The sequence below is a fragment of the Entelurus aequoreus genome, linkage group LG15 (assembly GCF_033978785.1).
Source record: "Entelurus aequoreus isolate RoL-2023_Sb linkage group LG15, RoL_Eaeq_v1.1, whole genome shotgun sequence".
In the NCBI taxonomy this organism is placed as follows: Eukaryota; Metazoa; Chordata; class Actinopteri; order Syngnathiformes; family Syngnathidae; genus Entelurus; species Entelurus aequoreus.
The window spans coordinates 36,854,269-36,881,322 of record NC_084745.1 but is presented as its reverse complement, the minus strand read 5'-3'; the positions used below and the strand labels follow the sequence as shown (position 1 = coordinate 36,881,322).

At 39.9% G+C, this 27,054-nt stretch overlaps 1 protein-coding gene across 2 annotated transcripts in view; it reads right to left on the bottom strand.

Annotated features, from left to right (window-relative positions):
• The window catches only part of LOC133630095 (nuclear receptor-binding protein 2-like), a 39,705-nt gene extending 14,286 nt beyond the window's left edge, over positions 1–25,419 (bottom strand). Inside the window, exon 1 of one of the 2 annotated variants that reach the window (XM_062021384.1) lies at positions 24,827–25,419. In XM_062021384.1, the coding sequence (XP_061877368.1) occupies positions 24,827–24,946 (120 nt within the window). In that variant the 5' untranslated portion in view covers positions 24,947–25,419. The remainder of the gene's footprint in view (positions 1–24,826) is intronic. The other variant, XM_062021385.1, reaches the window with a different exon arrangement.
• Between the last annotated feature and the right edge of the window lie 1,635 nt (positions 25,420–27,054).

Genomic DNA, 27,054 nt, shown 5'->3' with positions numbered 1-27,054 from the left:
GGCAACATGCCACTGCCTGTGGCAGTGTCGAGTGAAACCCTAAAGCAGTGGTTCTTAACCTGGGTTCGATCGAACCCGAGGGGTTCGGTGAGTCCGGCTCAGGGGTTCGGCGGAGGTCAAAACACACCCAACTCATCGTGTAAATAAAAACTTCTCCCTATCGGCGTATTACGGATACGGCAACAGCAGAAGTCACACTGATTTGCAGGTGTGTAATTTGTTGTGTTGGTTTTGTTCTTTGAACAAGGTGATGTTCATGCACGGTTCATTTTGTGCACCAGTAAAAAAACATGGTAACACTTTAGTATGGGGAACATATTCACCATTAATTAGTTGCTTATTAACATGCAAATTAGTAACATATTGGCTCTTAACTAGTCATTATTAAGTACTTATTAATGCCTTATTCGGCATGGCCTTATTATAACCCTAACCCTCTAACCCTGGCCCTAACCCTCTAACCCTAACCTAATAACTCTAAATTAAGTCTTTGTTACTTAGAATATGTTCCCCTAGTGTCCAAAAAACGCTAATTTAAGTCTTTGATACTTAGAATATGTTCCCCATACTAAAGTGTTACCAAAAACATAACTTTGTCTTGAATTTGGAAAAAAAATGTTTTTTTATTTTTCACTAAAGAAGGGTTCGGTGAATGCGCATATGAAACTGGTGGGGTTCAGTACCTCCAACACGGTTAAGAACCACTGCCCTAAAGGCTGCTCATAGCAACATATTAGTGTACCATATCAGAAGGGCAGACCTCCTGCTGCCTCCTGGTACTTGCAGTTGTGGCATTTCGGACAGTTTTGGTTTACTTTTTTCAACAAGCCTCCATAGCGATGCAAATAATTCCTGGTAATCCCACTTCTCGAAAAATTAAGGGATAAGGATTTTTTGTTATTTCCACAAAAAGACCAATTTGAATCACCCAAATGGGAAGATACTTCACGTCAGAGAGTAAACAATGGCGAACCACAGGGATCCCTCATAAGTACCCCTTGGTTATATAACTCAAACAAAAGGATGGCTCATTGATGAACATTTATGTGCTTAGGTGTCAGGCCTAATCTCTGATTGAAGCACATTTAAAAAATGTTTGATATTCAGAAAGTAAGCCTGACAATCCTCTATCATTACAGTACCATCATCTTTGTGACATTAGAATGACAGCCCAGTGCTTATTTTGATCACTTGGATAACAGGGTGGTTTCAGATTATTCAGATGTCTCCCTATGTCTACTATTAGCACTAAATGCTAGTCATTGATAGGCACCACAGATCTCACCCTCGATGATGTCACCGTGCTTGCCTCGCCGACGGACGGAGATGAAACCACTTTTAGTTTCCAGTCTAACAGGAGTGTGATTGTTTGGTGGCGCCTCAGCCAGCAGACCACATCAACCACTAAAATCTGCTATTAATTCTGTCATTACATCCCCTAAGGTGTAAATTAGCAGGGTGCCGCAATAAAAAAACTGGTGATTTCAATGAAACTTTGCATAAAGTTTCTCCCCAGGCTCAGAAAGGGTGCAGACAGGACACATGACTACAATTCACTGGGAGATGAAAATCTGATTATTGGTGTGACTGATCTGAAACTGCACTAACAAGCAACAGCGAAGGCGGGGATTAATTCCCTTGTAGTTGTGTCACTTGCCTTCAGACGTCAGGGTTTGGCTGTTTACTTTCTCTAGATGTTGAAAAATACTTATTACACAACCTGCCTGGTCGCATGGTTAGAGGGTGCTGGTGTTCTGTTGCATGATCATGCTAGCGTCAGACTGGTACACAAGTCTTGCAATCTGATTGGCTGGCATTAGGGAGGGATTTCAAGTTGCTGTATTCATGTCACAACACTAACTTCTGTTTTGACAAGTTCTAGATCATCTGATCTCCGGAGGTGAAGTATTTAATAGTGAAAGCACCATTGCACTGATTTTCTTACAGAGCTTTTGCTGACTAAATACATTTCATCAGTTCAAACAAGAACGCTTAACTTTTCGAGCCAAAACCAGAGAGTTGCTGTGCTTGAAATGATTAAAAAATCCAAAGCGAGTTTGTCATGTTAGCACGCTCTTTAAATTCTGTTTTTCCCCCCTATTTGGCAGTAGTTAACACAAACTATAACATGTTGAAAATAAGGAAAGGGCTTTAACTATTTAAGGTACATAGAGAAAAATAAACAGTTCCAAAAGCTGTCCGAGGGAAAAAATGATGAAATTGGGGGTAAAAATAACAAGAGAGAAACCTCAAGAAGGTCACTCAGGGGATAAATTCTTTGGGGAAATATCGCGAGGTGGTGGTTTAGGTGTTTATTGAATATCAACATTGTGGTTTTTTTCCTAATCTTAACAACATACAGTGAAAACTGATCACATTGACTGCAGAATAAAACGCTATATTTGGAGTTAATATGTCGTATAACAAAAGTTCTGTCTAACACTTAGCCTTTTGTAGTATATACAATCCACACTCAGAGATGTCTCACACATCCTCTGCAGACAGGTAAAGCGTGTGGAGGCCACTGCGGTTGTCACGGCGGTTGTCACGGCGATAATGAAAGGAGATCTTTGTCTGAGAGTCTGAGTGGGTACACAGTGCGTCTCAATAATGACAGCCGGCAGTGTGGCCCACTGGTTTGCATACATCATTGCCTACTGGCCTCGTCCTACAATCCAACCGCCGCCACGAGCCCATACGCCGCACGTCATAAATATTTCATATCTATGCCAGACAACAGGCTTAAACTCATGAGAGCAACGCTGACATCTCCTCGGGCGTTGTAAATGAGGCTGTATTGCTTTGTCTTTCTTCAGAAGCTGCATAAGAAATGTGAAGAAAGGGATGTTACCATGTGCAAGTGCATTGTTTTTATATTAATGCATGTACAGTTCATTTGAAATATTAAACTACCCAACCTGTTTTCATATAAGTGGAAAAGTGTGGCACACAGAAGCTAGGGAACATTACATGTGTATGTTTATGTTGATGTACTAGCAATAAATGACTATAAAAAGACTGACAGATTTCTCATTGCTCGCCTCCCTCCCGCCTCTTCGCCATGTGCCGTCAGCGCCAGCACCCAGAGCCACTGACCGTCTGCTGACCTTCACCCACCAGTCGCCTGAGCTGCTTCCATCACACCCTCCCTTTAACCGTCTATAGCCCCGCGATATCACATGTGCGGCTTGCAAGCAAGCTCCAAAAAGTGTGTCAAGCGTGATGACACAACGAGATGTCGGATGAGGGACATAAAATAATAAAAGCTCCCTTTCAAATCTAAATGTGATGAATTTTACATCCTCAATGTTTTGCTGTGGCTCTACGATATTTTTTTTACTTGTAGCAATGAAGACATTCATGATTTTATTCATTGGCAGCCCCCTTCAAAGGGTGTGGAAGTTCTACAGGCTCCACTAGTCTGCTCCCTAAACAAGCTCAAACAAAGTACACGTTTATACCTTGCAGTGATTCTCAACCACTGTGCTACAGCACATTCGTGTGTTGTGAGAGATCTAGGGGCCCCATGTGGATTTTCAGAGAACAGTCTCAGATGTATTAAAGTGTGCTCAGGCATTACTCCAAGCACATTTCTTTTTTACATCCCAATCAACGTGGAATTTAGCGCACATGTTGGAGTACAGCTGGTCACTCCCTGTCCACGCCCCCATTTAAATACGCAAATCATATCTAAATTAGCCATGCGCCAGAGATCCCACACTCTGCACAATCAAAAAATACAAAGATAATGAGCAAGACAGCGAAAAAGAAGGAATTTATCGACAAGTAGTAGGAGGTGCTTCTTGCTGAAGTAAAGGCGCGCCAAAACATACTTTTTTGGCACGCAGTCCTCTGGAGTTTCCAGTGAGTGAAAGAGGGTTAGGTTAGATATAATGTGTGAGGCTGTCAATGGTGTGCAATCAGAAAACTGCACATGGGAACAAATAAGAAATAGGTGGTACTACATTAGGAAGAAGGCGAAGAAGAAGATGGATGTGGCCAAAACAGGCGAGGGAACCAGAGATATGTGCTCACCCCGTATGAAAACACAGTCAGTGCAATGCTGCGCAAAACTTTAGAAGAGGTGGGATTAGTCGGTGACTCGTATTACCCCAAAGATATAGTATAATTTGTTTAATTTACAAAAAAATATGTTCATACAGTAGCCTGCTCATAGCCAGATTAGAGTATTATGTGAAAAGTATGTAACATTTGGTGTGAAATATTTTACATTTGAACATGCCAGCATTTCACAAACTATAGGAAAGACTAACTCTTGTTTGGTTACTCAATTTATTATTGGAACACAGGAGAGCTTATTTGCGGTAGCAGCCACATGACACAAAATCGGGCCATTCCTCCGCCGTCTCCGGTGCCACAAACAGCCTGACTTGCATAGCTATGCAGGAGTCACAAAAACACATTGAGACAGAAATAGGTGGCAAAATGATTGCCTAGATAAATTACTAAACGTCCTCACAAATATGAAAATGAAGCATTGAATGGATTGGGAAAAAAAGGTTAATTTTGTGTCCTAGCCTCAATCTTTTTACATTGTTGAATTCAAATGTTCGCAAAGCCTGAACAACCACCTCTGTTGTCTCTTAAAGTGGAACTGCACTTTTTTAGAATTTTGCCTATCATTCACAATCATTATGAAAGACATGACACGGGATGTATTTTTTTTAATGCATTCTAACTCGTAAATAAACATAAATAAAAGTCTGCTTACAATGTAGCCAATTTGAGGTTCTCTATTCCACCCATAAAGCCCAATAAATAACCATCCAAAAACTACCGGAGATACTTCATTTAAATTTTGTGCCTTGTATATTAACCAAGAATTAGTGATATTGTTGTTATAAGCGCCAACACAGACAAGCTATTTATGGCTGCGCCGTGATCACAAGCTTGTGTATTGACATCGTCATGTGATAAACTGCTTCCTCGCTTGTGGAAATGTATTCTAGATCATTAATCATTCCTTTTAACGGGATAGCAAAAGGATGAGGATGTATTCCGCAAGTTGGTACACTTTGACAGCCAATTTAGACCCGGTAATGGAAAGAACGACACAAAAAGTCGCTTGGTTCCACCCTCTTTTTCTTCGTGAGGATTATAAATCATTCTTCATCTAAACGGGACTAAAACAATATTCTAACAGTCGGCACCCTAGTGACAGGAGACATTGTACAGTAAATTATGTTTTATTATGTTTGGTGGCTGTCATGAAGTCTGCAGTTAGAAATCAGTGATGATGAAAAAAAGCGAAAGTTGTGATGCGTTTTTAAAATTAATGCATCACGTATGCTTAAAATGAGCAGAATACCTAATATTATATGTTATTATAAATGTGCCCGTTACTACATTACATATATAATGTATAACCTTAATGGAGGTGTTTGGAAGTTTTTAGGGGTTTTAAAGGCAAAATGGAGCGACTCCCATTGACTCCATTGTAAGTGGACTTTTTATCACATTTATTTGCTATTTAAAATGCATACCAAAAAATAAAAACATTACATAAGGATTGTGAATGATAGGCAAAAAAAATAAAATAAAAATGCAGTTCCTCTTTAAGTATCCACAGGATGTAAAAATGAAGAATGAAATTGGCGTGAGGCACCACACATTTCCACGTTGACTCTTGTTACATCTCCATTATGCCGTGACAAAGGGCGTACCCCAGGTTTTTGTGAGTACGCACACTTAATACATGAAGCCCCAGGTGTGCTGTTGGAAATGATCCAATTTCACTTAATAGGTGGGTTGCAATCACGTGACCTAGAGGCACATTCGGGCACTTCTGGGTTTCAGACGATGGCTTAGGGTCCTATTAGGCTACTGTTTATTTACCTCAGTCAGTGCAGATTTGGGCGTACTTTGAAAGGTTTAGATGCAAATATACAAGAGATCATTAAAAACATACTTAAAATGGGATGGAGTAAATTTATACACTCTTAAGAAAAATATTTTTTTAATGATTTAAACCATTTATCATCACCGAGACGTTACTGCTCGCCACAACTTCACTTCATTTGACACTCACGGTATTTAAAGATGAAAAGATTGGAGGCACATCATGCTTTTACATATGGAAAGTTCCACAAACTAAACATTAATCGGTGAAAAAGTTGGACTTCTTTGTGCATCGCTAAGTACCGTATTTGATTGACATAATGAGTGCTGTGCTGCTGTGATCGTGACGCTAATGAGAAAAAGGATACGTTCAGTGTGCAGTTGATTCCCTGCTACAAATATTAGTCTCATCTACAATTCCTGTCTGCAGTTGTTTTTATGGTTTGAAGTTCATATTTTGTCTCATTATTTACATGTATATGTCCCTGTTGTTCAGCAATGTTTGCTAGCAAAATCAAGGTTCAGTATATGCTGTTGAGCCTACAAGAGATTTATTCATCCAGTTTATTAATACTATTAAGAATATTTTCTTGATGCTAACGAATACCACCAAAGACACTATAATGTATAATGTGTCGAATAAAGCACTTGGCTTTCCTGCACAACGACAAATGAGCTTTTAATTTCTGTTATGAAAATCGACAACGAAAATACAGTGGATCGGACCAACAATCACAATATTTATTACTAAGACCTAACATGACGTTAGTTTATTTGCACAAGCAGGTCTTTGTGGTATATTTAGGTATAGCAACCACAAAAGAAAACTAACTAATGCGATCTCTTTCCTTTTCTTACGTTTAGTTATGCTCTCAAACACTACTAATATAGTAAAGAATAAACACGATTGCATCACAGAAAGTTTCTCAAACAAATCAAATGTTCAAACAAACATTTTACAAAGTGATCGCTGCAGACACAAGCATGGTCCGATTGTATTCCACAAGATGATGAAAGTGATTTATCGTTTTTTCCTGACTTTATGACCTTTATGAACCACTTCTTTCAGGACTCTAGGAAAGCTATTTCCTATCTCTCTATTTGAATGACTGGAACACCCAAGAACAGAACAGCAATATGGCATTTTCTGCTCAAACTCTACACTCTCACTTGTTTTGATGCTACGATCTAGATGCTTGACCAACGTGTGAATTGAGCAGCGAAGAAGAAAAACGGATGTGACGTCATATGCAACCCACCTATTGGTCTGAAAAAATGACTATTTGCTACAAATTATGTATTTTTGTTGATTTATCTATGCCAGTGTAACGAAAGCCAGCCAGTGCGACTGTGCCAACGTGTAGGTCAAAAAACTAACTTTAAAAAAAAAAAGTCTACCACTTGCCATTTCACAATTAGAGAACCTATTGTGAATTTTATCTTGGCCATGCTTATTTGGACATTACGTTCAGCTCTGAGCGAGAGGGGGAGGAGCTTGAAGGCACTAAAAGCAGTTGTTTTTTAATGCGGGTCTAAATTGATAGGCGTCTGTGTACATAATGTTGTAACCGGAAGAATCTATAGAATGTTTATGAAGTTTCCGTGTCGGAAAAATATCCCTGAAGACTTTAAAGGCCTACTGAAATGAATTTTATTTATTTAAACGGGGATAGCAGATCCATTCTATGTGTCATACTTGATCATTTCGCGATATTGCCATATTTTTGCTGAAAGGATTTAGTAGAGAACATCGACGATAAAGTTCGCAACTTTGGTCGCTGATAAAAAAAAGCCTTGCCTGTACCGGAAGTAGCGTGACGTCAACGGTTGAAAGGCTCCTCACATTTCCCCATTGTTTACACCAGCAGCGAGAGCGATTCGGACCGAGAAAGCGACGATTACCCCATTAATTTGAGCGAGGATGAAAGATTTGTGGATGAGGAACATGAGAGTGAAGGACTAGAGTGCAGTGCAGGACGTATGTTTTTTCGCTCTGACCGTAACTTAGGTACAAGGGCTCATTGAATTCCACACTTTCTCCTTTTTCTATTGTGGATCACGGATTTGTATTTTAAACCACCTCGGATACTATATCCTCTTGAAAATGAGAGTCGAGAACGCGAAATGGACATTCACAGTGACTTTTATCTCCACGACAATACATCGGCGAAGCACTTTAGCTACGGAGCTAACGTGATAGCATCGGGCTTAACTGCAGATAGAAACAAAAGAAATAAACCCCTGACTGGAAGGATAGACATAAAATCAACAATACTATTAAACCATGGACCTGTAACTACACGGTTAATGCTTTCCAGCCTGGCGAAGCTTAACAATGCTGTTGCTAACGACGCCATTGAAGCTAACTTAGCTACGAGACCTCACAGAGCTATGCTAAAAACATTAGCTATCCACCTACGCCAGCCCTCATCTGCTCATCAACACCCGTGCTCACCTGCGTTCCAGCGATCGACGGAGCGACGAAGGACTTCAACCGATCATCGATGCGGTCGGATAGCGCGTCTGCTATCCAAGTCAAAGTCCTCCTGGTTGTGTTGCTGCAGCCAGCCGCTAATACACCGATCCCACCTACAGCTTTCTTCTTTGCAGTCTTCATTGTTCATTAAACAAATTGCAAAAGATTCACCAACACAGATGTCCAGAATACTGTGGAATTTTGCGATGAAAACAGAGCTTTTTGTATTGGATACAATGGTGTCCAAATACTTCCGTTTCAACGATTGACGTCACGCGCATACGTCATCATACATAGACGTTTTCTACCGGAAGTTTCGCGGGAAATTTAAAATTGCACTTTATAAGTTATCCCGGCCATATTGGCATGTGTTGCAATGTTAAGATTTCATCATTGATATATAAACTATCAGACTGCGTGGTCGGTAGTAGTGGGTTTCAGTAGGCCTTTAAGATGTATATTTAAACAATGTACATTTTTAAAAGAAACTATATAATACTTTTGAAGTAGGTGGGGCATGGTGTCATTCTCAATCTGGGAATGTATTTAGAAACTAAAATCTTGCAGACAGACTTCAAAAATAGGTTATAAAATTGACTGTGAAGCCAAATTAATGCAGAATTTACATCAAAGCATATCTTAATACATATTAACTTGACCACAAGGAAGTGTCTTAAATGTAGATTAAAATAATCATAGGTTCCATTTAACTTTCTATGTGGGTAACACGAGTAAACACGGATAAATAAACCCCATGTAACTTTAACTGTTATTTATAAAAAGGTATGCAGAGTATGCCAACAAAAACTTTCCTGGACACTACTATAGTGAGATATCAGATGTACAGTGACATGAATATTAGCTTTAAAATTAGCGTACACATTCATGGAGCCCAGGAAACAACCTGAATGTTTCTTGAAATTATCTGTGCGTGTTATATTACAAATTAAATTTGTGCAAATTAAACCCAGCCCACTGCCACAGAAAGTGGCTAATAAGAATTAATGAACTTTTGTTACTTTGTAATCGTGTTTAAGCTGTGAGCTTCAAGTAAACAAGGAGTAACTTGAGAGATGAAGGGACATTATGTTACAATACAAGAAATAGATACAGTAGTAACCAAATGTGAAATGTTATATAGTAAATGTCCTTTATAATTGATGAGATATGGCTATGAATGCTCATTGTGACTTCATCACATGATGTTGGCAGCGGGTGGTGTTTTGGCTCTTCGGACACAAAGCAAAGGTCAAGGGCGGTCATTGGGCAGATATTATTAAATGAAATTTCCAGAGCTCAGCCCTCATCACATCTTCATTTTCCTGGTCAACTTTCAAGGGATGCAGCCGAGCGAGGCGGCGAAAGGCACGTGTGTAAATGAAACGAGTGCGCTGCATGGAGGGTCCTTCACGAGACAGTCTCTTTCAGCTGTCACATTTGCAGCTGAGATTACTGCAACTGTCTTCGATCCTATTGTCACCGGGACAAAGCCCCAGATTTACAAGGCCCGCAGGGGAGGGACACATTTAAAGCGTGGCGAGCTGCACCGACCGCGACGTGACGAGCTTAGCAAGTGCTGAGTGGCCTTGTTGTGTAAGAATTTCACCCTTTGCTATAGCACACTTATCTTCAGAAATTAGCATTTCATCTGCCATCTCCAGGACAGGCATGACAGACATGTATCCCTCGTCAAGACACACTTTCAAGTCCTGAAAAGCCGGTTGAGCAGCAACTGAAATCTTTTGAATACCTATGCACCTTTTCAACTTGGGCCGCATATAATAGCAAAAAAGCAGAGCCAAGAAACGTCTGTGCACATTTTAATGAAGTCTTGACTTTTCAGACTTTTCTTCACTTTTCAGACTTTTACCGTTCTACTTCCACCAATCATTCAAGCCTATATCTGCCAATGTTGTATATTTACTTAATAAACAATAGATAAGAGCCCTTTCCAAGCAAGACCAGTCTCTCTCTACAAGTTATTGCTGACTCAATAAATAAAGTGGCCGTAGCGCCGCCATGTGTGTACTTTTCTGCATTGTACAATCAAATGTGTAGCACTTAAAGGTCCCAATGTTGCCCTACTTACTGCGTCTGCAATGGAAGCATTAGTTAGCAATAGGGCTGCAACAACTAATCGATTAAATCGATTAAAATCGATTATAAAAATAGTTGGCGATTAATTTAGTCATCGATTCGTTGGATCTATGCTATGCGCATGCGCAGAGGCTACTTTTATTTTTTATTTTTTTTTATAAACCTTTACTTATAAACTGCAACATTTACAAACAGCTGAGAAACAATAATCAAAATAAGTATGGTATTAGTATGGTGCCAGTATGCTGTTTTTTTTTCTCAATAAAATACTGGAAAGGATAGAAATGTAGTTTGTCTCTTTTGTCCGATTATTAATCGATTAATCTAAGTAATAATCGACAGATTAATCGGTTATCAAATTAGTTGTTAGTTGCAGCCTTGTTAGCAACAGTGCTGCTTCTGTGCTGCATTTGAAACGGCTGGGAAATCAGAAATATCCCAGTTGGAACTTTTGTAGGTCTGAACTTCTAGTCATATGTAAACAAAAAAAACATGTCTAACAACCGTGCTTTATTTGTGAGGTGCATTTCAGCAGTACCAAGCTTGTTTCAATGCTTCATTCAGTCATTGGTTAAATAATTTAGTTTAAAAAAAACCAACTATTTGTAGGCGTGTGCATCAAGGTTCTGCCAAGAGAACATGAAGTGCCGACAGTGTGAAACACTCAGCAGGACCACATGGCTCATGTGTTTCCACTACTGTTAAAAATACATGTTTCCTTAACAGATAAAACATTTTCCAATTTTGCCATCAAGTCACAATTCACTGTTCTGGCTCCACTTTGCATAATTGGATAAAGGGGATGTGTTTATCCAACCATACAGTTTAAAAGAGTCATGATGATGACTTTCTGCCCTGTTAGCCATCTAGGAACTGCCTCCCCCACGGTGAGGAGAGCGGAGGATCAGTCTGAGGGTTTAACACAGATTGGCCTTTTTTTAGCCAGCGGCCCAGTTCCAGGAAAACAAGCAGCACTTCTACGAGTTCTCCAAAAAAAGGTGTTTTTGTTTTTCTTGCCTATAGCTGGCTTGCCTACCGTTACTTTACAAAATGCAATTGACTGTGGAGTACTTGGAGCAGCAGCAGTGTGCCTGCATTAAAACGCCTTCCTAATGACAAAGCAGGGAATGTGTGTGCGGCCTTACTGCAGTGCAGCGTTTGTAGGAAAGAAAAGGGGGAAAAAGAAGGTGACTCAGGTTAAAAGGGAAGTGCACTTTTTGGGGAATTCATTCACAATCCCTATGTAAGACAAAAAAGCAAACGTTCTTTTTCATGCATTCAAAATCGTAAATAAACATTAGCATAAGTCTGCTAACAATGGAGTCAATGGAAATCATCTATTGTGCCTATAAAGCCCTACAAAAAACATCTAAAAACCACCAACAATATCCCATTTACATGTTGTGACTTGAATATTAACAAAATATTATTACTATATATTATATTATCCATCCATCTATAAGCACTAATACCGAGGAACTACTTTTAGCGGCGCCATGATCACAGAGAGGTACCTAGCTGATGTAGCGATTGACATGGTGAACTGCTGCATCAACTCTGAGTTGGTGAAAGTTAATTGTAGATAATAAATCATGCCTCTCTCTTGTACAGTAGAAGGTTGTGGCCATAAACTAAGAAGTTGGTCAACTCCGACAGCCAACTTAGACCAGGAGATCACAAGAAATATTTTTTTTTGACCTGCCTGAGGATTATGATTATTCCTAATCCAAACAGGAAGATATGAACACCCAATCAGTCGGCATCTCAGTGGGAGCAGACACTGTACACTGCACTTAGTAATAGTGCTACTTGCTGGATCTACTTATCACTGATCAGCTTCTAAAACTTATATCTCATCCTCCTTATATTCAGGCTAAAAAATATAAGGTTCTGGATCATCATTTGTCCCAAAGTAGATGTTGTTGGCTCTCATGAAGTCTGCCACGAGTAGTTATTGTTGAAGGAAATAGTGAATGTTGTGATGCATCTGTGAAACTATTGCGCTGCCTGATGTTAATGAGAAAAATACGTAAATATTACATGTTATCATGAATGTACCTGTTACTACAATATATAAATACTTAAGGCATGCAACGTTGGAGGTTTTTAGAGTGCTTTTTTAAAAACATTTTATAGGTAGAATTGAGCGAATCCCACCAGCTCCATTGTTAGCTGACTTTTGCTAGTGTTTATTTACGAGTTAGAATTAATTAATAAAAGAAAAAAAGATGTGTTCTTTACTCACATAAGGATTGTGAATGATACAAAAAAAGGTGCGTTCCCCTTTAAGACTTGACTCTGCACATGTGGTTGGGCTCATTACACAGGGAAAAGTACACAAACGGCACAGTGGCGCAGAGGACTAACCACTTTCTGTATTGTTTACACATCTAAATTAGCCAAGCTCACTAAGAAGGCCCCATGAGATATGTATGGTAAGACAGGTAAGATAAGAGACCCAAATTATATAAAAAATAGCTGTCTTGCAGAGTTTCTCTCCCAAAGCTGTTTGCAGCCTAAGAGGTTTTTAGAGCTTATCCTCTCAAGCGATGAGACATAGCTGCTGGAGTCAATCCTCGCGACACAGACAACTTCTTTGACATATTTCAGCAGCGTCCTCCTATATAGCAATGATGCAAGCCTTTAAAAGTTATGCCGTCGCTGAGAGAGAGATATTTGTAACCCATTTGTAACCCTAGAGCTGCACACAAGTATAAATATTAAAAACATTGTGCAAATACCAAAGTCAGTGGGTGACTGTCCGGATAGGACAACACTTACTCCATATACCGTAATAATAATAATCATAACAATAATGTAATACTTCAGGCCTTGTTCTGATTGATGGCTGCGTGAAGTAACACCACCAAACATTTAAATTCTGAAGGCAAAGTCATTCTTCTATCCCACGGCAGATTTTTGGCAAATTCCGCTTGTGTGGCACAATTCGATTATTTCATCCAAGGCAACGGCTTTGAGGTAATTTATGCATGAGCTGCGTGTGTATGCGCTGGTATTATTGGCCTTCTGGAAAGCTGTTCCCTTATCTGATAGATAAACATCTCAGCGCGAATCACTTTGCTGTTTATTGCAGTGTGGATGTTACTCCTGCAGGCAAGTAGAATGGAAATAAGAGCAAATGTTTTGACAACCAACAAATCAATTGATCAAGTTGTCCATATTCAAAATGAACACATCCTTTTAAGTGGAATATTACAGGGGAGCCCAAATCTGGCCCACCAAGTCGTGTCATTTGGCCTGCCAAGGGGTGGATTTCCAAATGAAATACGCTTCATAATGACCTTTTTTAGCTCATAAAATCACTGATGGCATGTCTGCAAGGCTAACTAGTTACTATCTATTGAACGTGACGATCTCCACAACCTTATATATGGCTGTGTGGGGCTGTTGCTGTACGCTTTGTGTTTGACTGGTACTTTTCACTTTAGCACTTAGATGAAAAAAGTTTGGGCACCCCTGGACTAGTAGCTAAATGGAATGCTAATTTAGCCCCTAGCTTAGCTCTTTAATGCACAAGACTATTAGCAAGCAGGAATGTTAATTTAACAAGTAAGTACTTTGGGAACTCGGTTTTCGTACACCCCACTTTTTGTATGATTTCGCTTTCGACGAAAATGTTTGCCAAAATTTTACCCAGGTTTTTCACTGTGTTGGTTATTTATTTTAATATATACAGTCAAACAATACGTGTTATCATTTGGTGGAATGGAGAGCCCAAATAAATAATGTTAAATATTCATTTATGCATTTAATGTAGTTTTTATTGTTTTTTGCATATCAAACTATAATTATCATCCATACAGAGGGGGACGGCGTGGCGAAGTTGGTAGAGTGGCTGTGCCAGCAATCGGAGTGTTGCTGGTTACTGGGGTTCAATTCCCACCTTCTACCTTCTTAGTCACGTCCGTTGTGTCCTTGGGCAAGACACTTCACCCTTTGCCTCTGATGGCTGCTGGTTAGCGCCTTGCATGGCAGCTCCCTCCATCAGTGTGTGAATGTGTGTGTGAATGGGTAAATGTGGAAATACTGTCAAAGCGCTTTGAGTACCTTGAAGGTAGAAAAGCGCTATACAAGTATAACCCATTTATCATTTACAACAGAGGGTCCGCCACCCCTGGGGGTCCGTAGAGGTATTGCAGGGAGGTCGTGAAATCTCTGGCTGATTAGACTTTTTAAAAAAAATCAAAATTCTATAGCCCTGCCGCAATTTTTCAAAAACACTGTAATGTAGTTTAGAAATTAAAGTGCCAAGGCCACCCTACATACCGGACTGTAGAGGTTTAATATGAAATAACTAACACAAATAATGATTCGATTTATGATAGCATTTAAGGTAGCTAGTGATTAGCGGCACTAGTTTCAGCGACGCTAGCAGCTAGCTAGCGATTAGTGCGCTGGTTGCCAGCTATCAACGCCACTATACTGTATTGTTTAAACATCTTAGTTCCCTTTAGGACCAGTTTAATTTAAAACACAATTTTATACAATATATATAAGTATGGGACACCTGCTCCATCTCTTCATCAGACCCTTGGCCTGCAAAACAATGTGGACCCCTGCTCTGTAAAATTTGTTTTCCCTTGATATTTTTGGATGCCTGGAACAAATAAACTAGATTCGTAATTTTTCTTACGGGTAAATTTGCTTTGGTTTTTGTACAATTCTGTTTTCGTCTTGCCATTCGGAATGAAGGAAAACTGAGGCACTATTGCTGTTCGATTAACCTCTACTCCTCACTAGCATGGGTCAGGGAAAATTAATCTGTCTTTTGCAGCTCACTTCTTGACTGGCAATGATTCATAAAACAGGACGGAATCTTCCGGCTTGAAGAGGAGTTGTGCATTAGTGTCTCATGATTGCGATGCAGACATCCTCAGATGCAGTCAATTTGTGCGCAATGCGCTCTAATGCGCCTTTCGAGTGTTGCAGAGCTTTAAAAAGATTGCAAAGGCCTTCATGGCAGGTGTGGCCATGGTCAATAAGTCATGGCTTGGACAGCTGCAAGGGCAAGGTCCTGCACCGCCCACTAGATGCTGGTGGTGTACAGTACGTGCACTGCATCTAGATTATAAAACTCACATTTATTGGTCCTGAGAAAACCACCTCAGAGCCCCTGGAAGCAGGTGGGGGAAAAAGTCCAAATATCTCCTTTGTAATAAAGTTGAACAACATAAGAATGTGATACCAAGGCAGAAAATGTTGTTACATTCCTTAGCAATCCGTATCTTATTGTTTTTGCACTTTTGGACTTTCAAAGCGGCTATTTGTTTTGAACACTTCAAACATATAATGGCTTTGAGACATTCCGCACGGACACTGAGGAAACATCCATGTGGCAAATGTCCGGCTGCAGTGACAGGAACGTCGCAACAAAAAGCAGCAGGCTCTGTGCCTTAGCTGATGGTAAACTTCTTCTGCAGCCAAATAGTGCTCTTAATTTTTCTCTCTGCGCTTGATCAAATGAAGAGCTTTCACGTCCTTTGACAGAGGGCAAGCTGTCAGGGTTCTAGGCTCTGTTTTAAGATGTGTAGCGAAGCCAGAAAACATAGAGGGGTTTTTCTTCATGACTTAAAAAGCGTTTGTTTGAGCGCCTCACCTCAAATAAATAGAGCTTTTTTTGTTATCAAAAAGTAAGTTTTTTGGATAATAGAGGAATTTTAACAACATGTTTGAATGGAGGCCAACTTGAAGACAGACATAAGTCTCCTTTTTTGGTTGGAATGCAGTATAAGTAAACAGGAAATCAGATTTCAAGGACATCATTTTCAGTCTTTAATGGCATGCAAGACATGTCTGACTAAAACTAATCTGTGATCCTAATCTGAAGGAATTTCTCACTAGTCAAAAGACATGTTGTGACGAAAGAAGACACACGGATCACCAGGGAAAATTCCCAGCGTCACAGCTTTTAAATGTTGGACATGTAGAAACTGTGAGTAATTAACATTTACAGGCGAGTGCTGCTGTTTTGCATGCGTCCTCCATGCTGAGCAAGGCTCTTTTTTAAGTGTCTCGTAGCAGCCGCTGAAAAGACAACAGTATGCAGTGTTTTCCAACACATTCATTTGTGTTGCATTTGCTTTGCAAATTGAGCAAGTTAACAGTGAAATGTTTCCATACTTTACATGTTTTCCATGGTTGTGTTGTTGCAGTGGCCATAGCCGTTCTTCTCTTCCTGTTGCTTGTCGATCGCGCTGACTTCAGTTGAGTCGCATATATGTTTGTTTCCGCCCGGTAAAAAACACGAGCGGTGACGTCATAAATGATTATCGACAAATGAATTGTCGGCGGAAAATATTATCATTGATGACGACAAACTGTTGCACTAGTGGAAGACAACAGGAAAGCACATGCATATTGCTCCTCTCAGCGAGCAGCCAGTGCTGCTGTGGGCCTCTTTCCCACCTACAAGCACTCACAAGCAGCTTTGTATTATTTGGGACATTTGAAAAAATGACAGAAAAAAGTTAATTTGCGGTTCTAAACATGTTTGTTTAGGTTTTAGTTTTTTTTTACTTATTTTGTGTCGTACAACTAGGTATGGGTACCGTTTACACCTGAACTGACACGGTACCGACTCCCGGTATTCGATAATGGCACTCGACTGTAACAATTTTCTGTACTTTTGTGTGTGTTAATAAATATTGTTATTGATAATAACATGAAATGGTTTCATTGCAAAGTTAAAAAAATAAGCGGATTATGATAACTGCTGTCCAGTCTTGTTTAATCCCATTTCTAAGTCTCATTTACAGATATGACACTAAGTTGCAAGTTCAAGATGTTGGATGGCCGTAGTGTATAGTTTTTAGTGTGTTGGTCATTTTGGTATTTGCTGTCAGTTGCGCCCTATAAAGTGTTAGTATTGTAAGTATTGTACTTACTACGCACCAGTGGCAGGTGCGGTGAGGTTAATGTCTGGTGAGGCACGACTGCATCATCACAGTCAGATTTACAAACATATGAACCTGCAGTGCAGGTGTACCTAATGTTGTGTCCCTGCGGTCGTTCGCGGCTCCTGCAGCGCGAGCATTGTTGTTTTTGCACTTTTTGGCTTCTTGTTAAGTGACTTTTTTTGGGTGGATTCGGTCTTGCACGTGGAGGGTTTGGGTGTGGGCTTTGGTTGGTGTGGCGCTCCCGTCGGGCGGTGCATTCTGCGGCGGAGGTGCTTGGCACCAGGAGGCGGGGTTATGAGACGAGCCTCACACAGTGTGTCTTCGCAGCAGTTTTATGAATGCTCAGCACTAAAAATACGTTACACACATAAAGTTGCTGACAAAATACACTGTACATTAAATACCTCAGCTAACTAAACTATGGAAATGTATAATATAATTCATATAGCAATACGGTCTCACTGCACAGCAGGCCAGCAGTTAGCCGAGTCATCGCGCACAATCCATGTTGAGGCCAACTGGCTGCTGATCACCGCACCGTCTCTTCTCAGTATTTGAACGGCAAATGTGAAAATAAAAATAATCTAAAACGGGTGAAGTTAAATGGAAAATAACTTTAGTATAATCACTGGATACATATAACAATTTAATAATTTTTTTTTTCTTTTTACTTATTTTTTTTCTGATTGGCAACACTAAATTGGCCCTAGTGAGTGAATGTGAGTGTGAACGTTGTCTGTCTATCTGTGTGTGCCCTGTGATGAGGTGGCAACTTGTCCAGGTTGTACCCCGCCTTCCGCCCGTATGCAGCTGAGATAGGCTCCAGCACCTCCCACAACCCCGTAAGGGACAAGCGGTAGAAAATGCATGGATGGCATTGAAAATTGCAAGATTACCTAGAGGTCATATGGCTGAGTCCGCTCTCAGTGCTGCTGAAGTGATCGACAAGTACTAACGTGCAAAGAGCCAAATAAATCGGCAACTAAGCGTAATGTCACGCACAACCCATGTACCAAAACAGGGCACCGTTAGATTTTACGTGAATCGGGGTCCCAGTAGGACTGGCGGGATTCCGTAGGTGCCAAAAAAGTACCGGATTTGGTAACCATCCCTACTTACAACGGTTTTCCTCTCTCCTACAGCGTCTACTAAAATTACATGCAAATGCCTAATGACCAATAATGTAAATCCAGCGATTACATCATTATGCGCCCATGCCACAAATAAATTGCAGTGCGTTGGGGAACTACTGATAAGCATCCATCGCACGCCTCAAACATCCAACTATATCTAATCTATCGAATGTTAGGCTGGGTTGAACACTTCTTGGCCATAAAAGACAAGCGTGTCAGCACACAAGAATTGTGCCACAAAACAAATAATAAATCTGCTGGAGTGTCCAAGCCTGAGAGTCATGTAACCTGACAACCCACCAATAAAACAGTGGTGGTGGAATGCTTGTAATATGTTGACTTTTCTTCCACCAAGCAATGCATTTTACATCAGTTTAAATGACAATAGTTTAAATGACAATTTTAAATTGCAAAGGGTATCAAATGATTTGGGGAGTACATCTTTTGACATCCTTCTGTTGGGGTACAGTACACGCTGCTACCATACCTCAAGGGCAGAGCTAAAAATACTGCCATACGCTAAAGGGGCCCTATTATGCAAAACCAACTTTTGTTACCTATTGGTACCTTCTGTTGTGCTATTGGGATCTGCATAAGTCCCGAAAATGTGAAATCAAACCATGGAAGCATTGTGGGGATATTTATAAAACAATCTTGCCTTCCCTTATATTTTCTCCAAACGAGCAGTTTGGAATTTGCCCAATTTGTGACATTTTCCACAAGTGTGACATCAGCGAATGTATGGTAGAAATTTACCCGAATAGCTTTGCGCGAGTCCGCCATTGTAGTCAGACGCTGTAGTCAATAAGTTCCTTATTTTACGCTGTTCTCTTGTGGGGCAGACTGGCTCGTACATGCACGTGCATCCTCCGCTATTGCCATTTATAATACAAAGTAGCGTATAGTTCAAACTTATATCTGTCAGTAGACTCATTATGTAAGCGCTAAAAACTACAACATGGCTGACAGAGTCGAAGTGTAATCATGTGAATAAGATCGCCCACAAAATGGCGCATCCTGAAGAGAGGGTCAGAAAATGCCTTAAAGGGGAACTGCACTTTTTGGGGAATTTTGCCTATTGTTCACAATCATTATGAAAGACATGACGATGGATGGATTTTTTTTTTTTCATTCTTAATATTAAATATATGCGACAATGGAGCCAATGGAAACTGCACAAACATCAAAACACCCCATTGAGGTTTTATGTACATGATGTAAGTATATGTGTAATGTAGTAACGGGCACATTTATAATAACATTTGATATTTACGTATTTTGCTCATTTTAAGCATATGCGGAGCATTAATTTAAAAAACAAATCACAACAGGGTTTTTTCTTCATCACTGATTATTACTGACTGCAGACTTTATGAGAGCCAACAAACATAATAAAACATCACTTACTGTGCAAGGTCTGCTGTCATTAGGATGCCAACTGCTAGGATGTTCATATATTCCCATTTAGGTGAAGAATGTCTCATAATCCTCACAAAAAGGGATTGAGGGCTGAGGAGACCAAGTGTCTTTTCATGTCATTCTGGCCATTTTCGGGTTCTAAATGGCTGTCAACGTGTACCAACTTGCCAGAATACCTACTCAGACGTGTTCTGTCCAGCTGAGATGCATGATTTATGATCTACAATAAACTTACAGAGAGCAAGGAAGCGAGAAAAACAGCAGACCACTCGATGATGTAAACATAGGGACACACGGGAGTGATCACGGCGCCGCTATAAATAGTTTGTCTGCGTTAGCGCTTTTAATAACAATATCACTAATACTTGGTTATTATTCAAGTCACCAAATGTAAATGGCGAATTGTTGGCGCTTTTTGGATGGTTATTTATTGGGTTTTATGGGCGAAATAGTGAAGCTCCCATTGGCTTCGCTGTAAGCGGACTTTTATTTACACTTAAATAAAAAAAAATCCATCCATTGTCATGTCTTTCATAATGATTGTTAACGATAGGCAAAAAAAAAAAAAAAAAAGTGCACTTCCCCTTTAAGAATGGTCTATAAAACATCATCTATGCAACATTTTGACCTAAGAACCACCATTACACGTTATGTAGAGCACAAGGAAACGTTTTAAATGTAGAAAAAAATCATAATATGAATATAAGGAAATATGAAAAGCTGTTAAACTTCCAGGAATGTGACACATGGATGTTTGTGCTTGTGTCAAACCACCCTTTCAGATTAGTTCACCACGAAAATACATTCCCATGCAAATTGAGCAACAAACTATAAAAAGTTATGATCTTGACACATTTGTTACCGTCATGTGACGTAATTCCTGAATGTTGCCTTTCTAAAAGCTCTACAACTGACTCAAGAAGAGGGTTTTTTTTGTCATGCAGTCATAGCACTGTTTGATTTCCTGTGGAATCGACTTTAAAAAAATCAACAACAAAAAAAAACATTACAGCTCCGTTCTACTGCTTCGTAACACTGACAGAAAAAAAGGGCCTTCCTTTACAGCCACTAAGATTAAGCCGGCAACTAAACCATGTGACGTGTGTTTATTTTAATGCCCCAGCTCAATAACAAATCAAGCGGCGCATAATCTGCCTGAACTATGACACACTGACTTACATGTATTTACTGGCTGTCTTCTACTAGGCAATCCACTGCAGGCTTGTCGAGCGTGAAGAGAGCACGATTTAGATGGTGACTAATATTGCAGGTTTTGCATTTATATCAGAGCGTCTATTGCTATTTGTTAAAAGTAAATGCCAGTAGCAATCTCTATGCACGCTATATTACGGTAGTTTAAAAAAATACATGGTGGAATTAAATGCGTCCAATGAGATTGCTCTGATGCCGCTGAAAACAAGCATCTTTGGCATTGTGTAATCCTTGTATTTGTGCTTTTTTTACATGCAAGCGCACACAATTTATCGTGTTTCAAAAAGCGCTGTGGCAAGCAGAAATGCTAATTATAAAGGAGTCACATGATCTAATGACCCGGTGAAACCCACAGCTCTTATTGATGCGCAAAGCAGGGGGTGACTGGGAATAATGGAAACGCTATAGAGTAGTTAGATAATCAATGGGTGGAAGAGCAGCAGGCAGGACTTGCGAAAGGCAGAGCGTCCTTTACAGTCAGGTGACGGTGGAAGAGGCAAAGGACTGTAAGCGAGAGATAACCTTCATGTTACAAGTTTTATCTGCAGCTGCCCGCTTTACAATCGCTGAGCTGTCCAAGGCCTTGCGCTCTGATAACGAATGGTCTTGTTCAAATAACTTATTTGCTTCGTCAAGGTGCACAGGACAGCAAGAGTATTGAATTAAAATTGTAGCTAGCAGGAAAGTAGATCAACACAATAGCTTTAAGGCTTGCAATGAAGATTTAATGGAGAATTCATACTGAGCTAGCAAAGATATTTTCGAAAAAGACAATTGATCGTGTTTTCCCGAAACAATAAAGGTTTCAACAACTTTAACATTTGTGCTTTCTGAAAACGTCTAAGACTTCTACAAACTTATCGTACCTGTTTTCGGAAACGGCAAAGACAGTTTGTCTTTTCAACGAAGCTAACATAGGAGTTGTGATAGGAAGATTTTACAGTCCTCAACATTGAAGAAAACAACAATATTTTTCAGATTTTTTTTTTCAAATAGCTTAAATTATATGTTTTCTGAAACATCTAACACAATGAGTCTTCCGCAAACCTAACATGAGAATTTTGGAAATGTTATATTTTAAAGAAGTTATTGCACAAATTTTTGGAAAACGTCAAAGATAGTGAAAGGTTTTCTGAAAAAATAGGCCCTTTTCCACCGCAGGAACTTTTTCAGGGACTTCCCCAACTTACCCAGGTAAATAAAGATCCCCTGTGTTTCCACCAAAAACTACCCGAGTACATTTAGTTCTTCTGGGAACCTTTCGGAGTTCCTCCCAGCTAGGTGGGACTTTTTCAAGTGACCAGGAACCTTTTCGGGGGCGGGCTGTTCTGTCGAATGCTGATTAGTTGAACACAGTTGGGGGCGCTCCAGAAACTTCTCTTTCAAACCCACAACCGCCATTGAAATATACGCAGCGACTTGTTTATTTCTTATTTCTTGTGTATTTCTATTACAACAAAATTGACACCGGAGAGAAAGAAGAACGAAAGGAGCTTTCGAAATGCAGGAACTTTTGTGGGGCATCTTCGTGCTAAAGAATGCTGATCAGTGGAACTATTTTTCAGTGTTTTTTACTTAGCCAAAGTCTTAAAACTATATCCAGTTTATAGTAGTTTATTATTTTTACAAACTTTATTTCGATACGCGAAGCTACGAGAAGTGGACGGACTCTTTTAAACGTATTTACGGAGGAGTATGAAGCCGCACCTGAAGCGGGGACGTCAGCTGTTTGCTAATCTAACTTTGTTGGATAAGTGTAAAAAAAAAAGAGGCAGCACATGAGTGGAACAAAGAAAACATATTTCCATCGTCTTAAGTGAGCCATTTACTGAAAAGTGTCCTCTGCATTTGATCCATCCCCTTGTTCACGCCCTGGGAGGTGAGGGGAGCAGTGGGCAGCAGCGGTGCCGCGCCCGGGAATCATTTTTGGGTGATTTAACCCCCAATTCCAACCCTTAATGCTCAGTGCCAAGCAGGGAGGTAATGGGTCCCATTTTTATAGTCTTTGGTATGACTCGGCCGAGGTTTGAACTCACAACCTACCGATATATATATATATATTCGGGCTGTGAATCTTTGGGTGTCCCACGATTCGATTCAATATCGATTATTGGGGTCACGATTCGATTCAAAATCGATTTTTTTTTTTTCAATTCAACACGATTCTCGATTAAAAAACGATTTTCTATTCATTCAATACATAGGATTTCAGCAAGATCTACCCCAGTCTGCTGACATGCAAGCAGAGTAGTAGATTTTTGTAAAAAGCTTTTATAATTGTAAAGGACAATGTTTTATCAACGGATTGCAATAATGTAAATTTGTTTTAACTATTAAATGAACCAAAAATATGACTTATTTTATCTTTGTGAAAATATTGGACACAGTGTGTTGTCAAGCTTATGAGATGCGATGAAAGTGTAAGCCACTGTGACACTATTGTTCCTTTTTTTTTTTTTTTATAAATGTCAATTGATAATGTCAATGAGGGATTTTTAATCACTGCTATGTTGAAATTGTAACTAATACTGATACTGTTGTTGATAATATTCATTTTTGTTTCACTACTTTTGGTTTGTTCTGTGTCGTGTTTGTGTCTCCTCTCAATTGCTCTGTTTATTGCTGTTCAGAGTGTTGCTGGGTCGGGTTTGGTTTTGGAATTGGATTGCATTGTTATGGTATTGCTGTGTATTGTTTTGTTGGATTGATTAATACAAAATAAAAATACATTTTTTTAAAAATCGATTTTTTAAAAATGAGAATCGATTCTGAATTGCACAACGTGAGAATCGCAATTCGAATTGATTTTTTCCCACACCCCTAATATATATATATATATATATATATATATATATATATATATATATATATATTTTTTTTTTTTTTTTTTATTTATTTATATATATATATATATATATACCTGTATATATATATATATATATATAGGTCCTGAGAAGTCCTGGGTTCAATCTCGGGCTCTGGATCTTTCTGTGTGGAGTTTGCATGTTCTCCCCGTGACTGCGTGGGTTCCCTCCGGGTACTCCGGCTTCCTCCCACTTCCAAAGACATGCACCTGCATGGGGATAGGTTGATTGGCAACACTAAATTGGCCCTAGTGTGTGAATGTGAGTGTGAATGTTGTCTGTCTATCTGTGTTAGCCCTGTGATGAGGAGGCAACTTGTCCAGGGTGTACCCTGCCTTCCGCCCGATTGTAGCTGAGATAGGCTCGAGCGCCCCCCGCGACCCCGAAAGGAATAGCGGGGAAAAGCGGTAGAAAATGGATGGATGGATATATATATATAAGAAATACTTGAAAATATACCCACCCCTCCCCCCGGCAAATATAAACAAAACAAAACACAGGCGGAAAGCAATAATCGGTGAGAAAAAAATACAATAAAATCCGTGTTCGGGGGGGCGCACGGACTTCCGGAATTTCGCGTCCTTTCTGATTTCAATGCGTAAAAAGACACAAAAAGTGCGTTAACGCCAACACTGTTATGTTGTATATTTACTTTATGTTGTATATATTTGATAATGCATGTTAAATACCTTTATAATGGTGTCAATCAATAATGAGCGTTATTACTTTGTCAATGCATGTATTGGATGTCATTAGATTGAGCACTGAAAAAAAAGTGGACGTAATGTTTATGTACTCCAGTCACGTACGTGGAAAGATGCACGTCCGTAGTAGACACGCCCACCATACCTGCTCTTTGCGCTTTTGCCAGCGTCCACAGGGGCTCTCCTCCAGGATCTCGCTCTCATCCTCGCTCTCCTCCTCTTTTCCTTCCGATCCCGATTTCCTCTCCGGGACGGACATCGTCATTTTTCAGGCTGTTCGGTGGCAAAGTGCAGCCCCCTCTTCCGCCCGCAGTATCACCACGAGCACCGACGCGTTCTTGCCTTGTTTTACTGCCGCGGAGGCGGGATTAAGCCCCACGGGACGACGCTGTAGCCGGCGTGACGCTCAAAACATTTCAATGGGGAAAATAAAGATGCAATACTTCGGTTGTCTTCCTGGTAAAGAGAGACGCCACGCCTCCTTTAAGATAAAAAGCACACCAGATGGTCGCAACTCGCTAGCTCGGAATTAAATACTCAAGTCAGGCTGCTAAACCCTCGCGCCTAACTCGCCGTAGGCAGTCCACGCAAGGCGGGTTCGACGTGGAAAGCTCCCGGGTCAATGCGGTAGCTCCATGGCTCGCTGGTTTTTATGGCGGATGATTTATGGTCGTAGCCGATAGGTGCGAAGCTCCGAATGTGTGTGTATGTGTGTGTGTGTCTCTGTCCAAGCCAGCACCGTGTGTGTGCTCGGAGGGGGTGGGAGGGTCGATACCAATATCAATACCAATCGATACCAGAAAAACGAAAACATTTTTTTTAGTTACTATTACTAATATACATGTGTTCTATTGTTCATAATGTTACACATTTGATTATATTTTCACATGTTGATGCACGCACGTGCTTTTGGGGCAAAAAGTCAAAAGTATTTTTTTATTTTTTATTTAATTATTTTGCATAATCATCTGATTGTGGGGGTATTTGTGAAACAATCTTGCCTTCCCTTATATTTTCTCCAAACGAGCCGTTTGGAATTTGCCCAATTTGGGACATTTTCCCCAAGTGTGACGTCAGCAGATATCTCCATATATCAGGCCTGGGCAATTATTTTGACTCGGGGGCCAAATTAGAGAAAAAAATGTGTCTAGGAGCCGGTTTATCTATTTTAAGGAACACTAATACAAAAACTCACAATGTCTGGTTGAACGCTAAAAACGTTATGACAGACCACCTGAAAAAACGGAATGGAATTTTACTTTTTTTTTTTTACTGAATTAGACACCCACAATGTACATGAAAATAAAGAATGAGGGATTTAGGGGATAAGTTTATTAGCAATACTAAAATTGGCCGTAGTGTGTGAATGTGAGTGTGAATGTTGTCTGTCTATCTGTGTTGGCCCTGCGATGAGATGGCGACTTGTCCAGGGTGTACCCCGCCTTCCGCCCGAATGCAGCTGAGATAGGCTCCAGCACCCCCCCCCCCCCCCCCGCTACCCCGAAAGGGACAAGCGGTAGAAAATGGATGGATGGAACTTGATTTTGCTACTGTAAGGGGATACTTGTATTACTTTATTTCTCTGGTTGCAATACAAATATCTGTAGGTTTCTTGATATTTTTTGCTTCCATAAAATATAATCTTTTTAATGTAATTATGTTTTGATTGTTATAATAATCAAAAATTACAGGCAAAAAACATTCAAAGATCTGTTTAAAAATTGCGTAAGATATTGGTATTGTTAATACTGGACCTGCATCTACTTGTTATCGGATTGATACTCAAATGTGCAGTATCGTCTGTGTGAGAGTGAACAGATGGCGTACAGTTACCGTAATAGCGTTAAATTAGCGCGCCTGCAAATACTGGTTACGATTGCAACGACACGCAACCAGCTTACTGCGTGTCAAGATTGTAATGGAAAACCGGAGTTATGAAATTCTAAAACGTAATCACTTATTTTTTTAATTCAGAGCAAACTGTAACGCGTGTTTCAGCTTGAGCTGTGGTCTTCTTGAGAAGGATTACGGTAGTAGTGCAGTCATATTGAGGCCAGCACAATTCTAGTCTGCCATCTGCTGGTTTTACTCTTTGAGAAAGATTCTTCTTTATTGCTCCATTCCTCCATACATGCAAGACATAAATACACAAAATATGATTTAATTTCAAATCCAGTACATGAAAAATGTATATTGATTATGTCATCTTGTTGACCCAAATTAAGCTAAATGAGAAAGTCAGGATGTTGGAAAAAGCTCTGATGTAAGCGTGCGTCATGTTGCTGTCCTATTTCCATGTTTAATTCACTTCAACGTGTGAAATATTCTGCTCGTCTTGATGACTATTGAATCATCTGCTTATGAGTGGGTGCA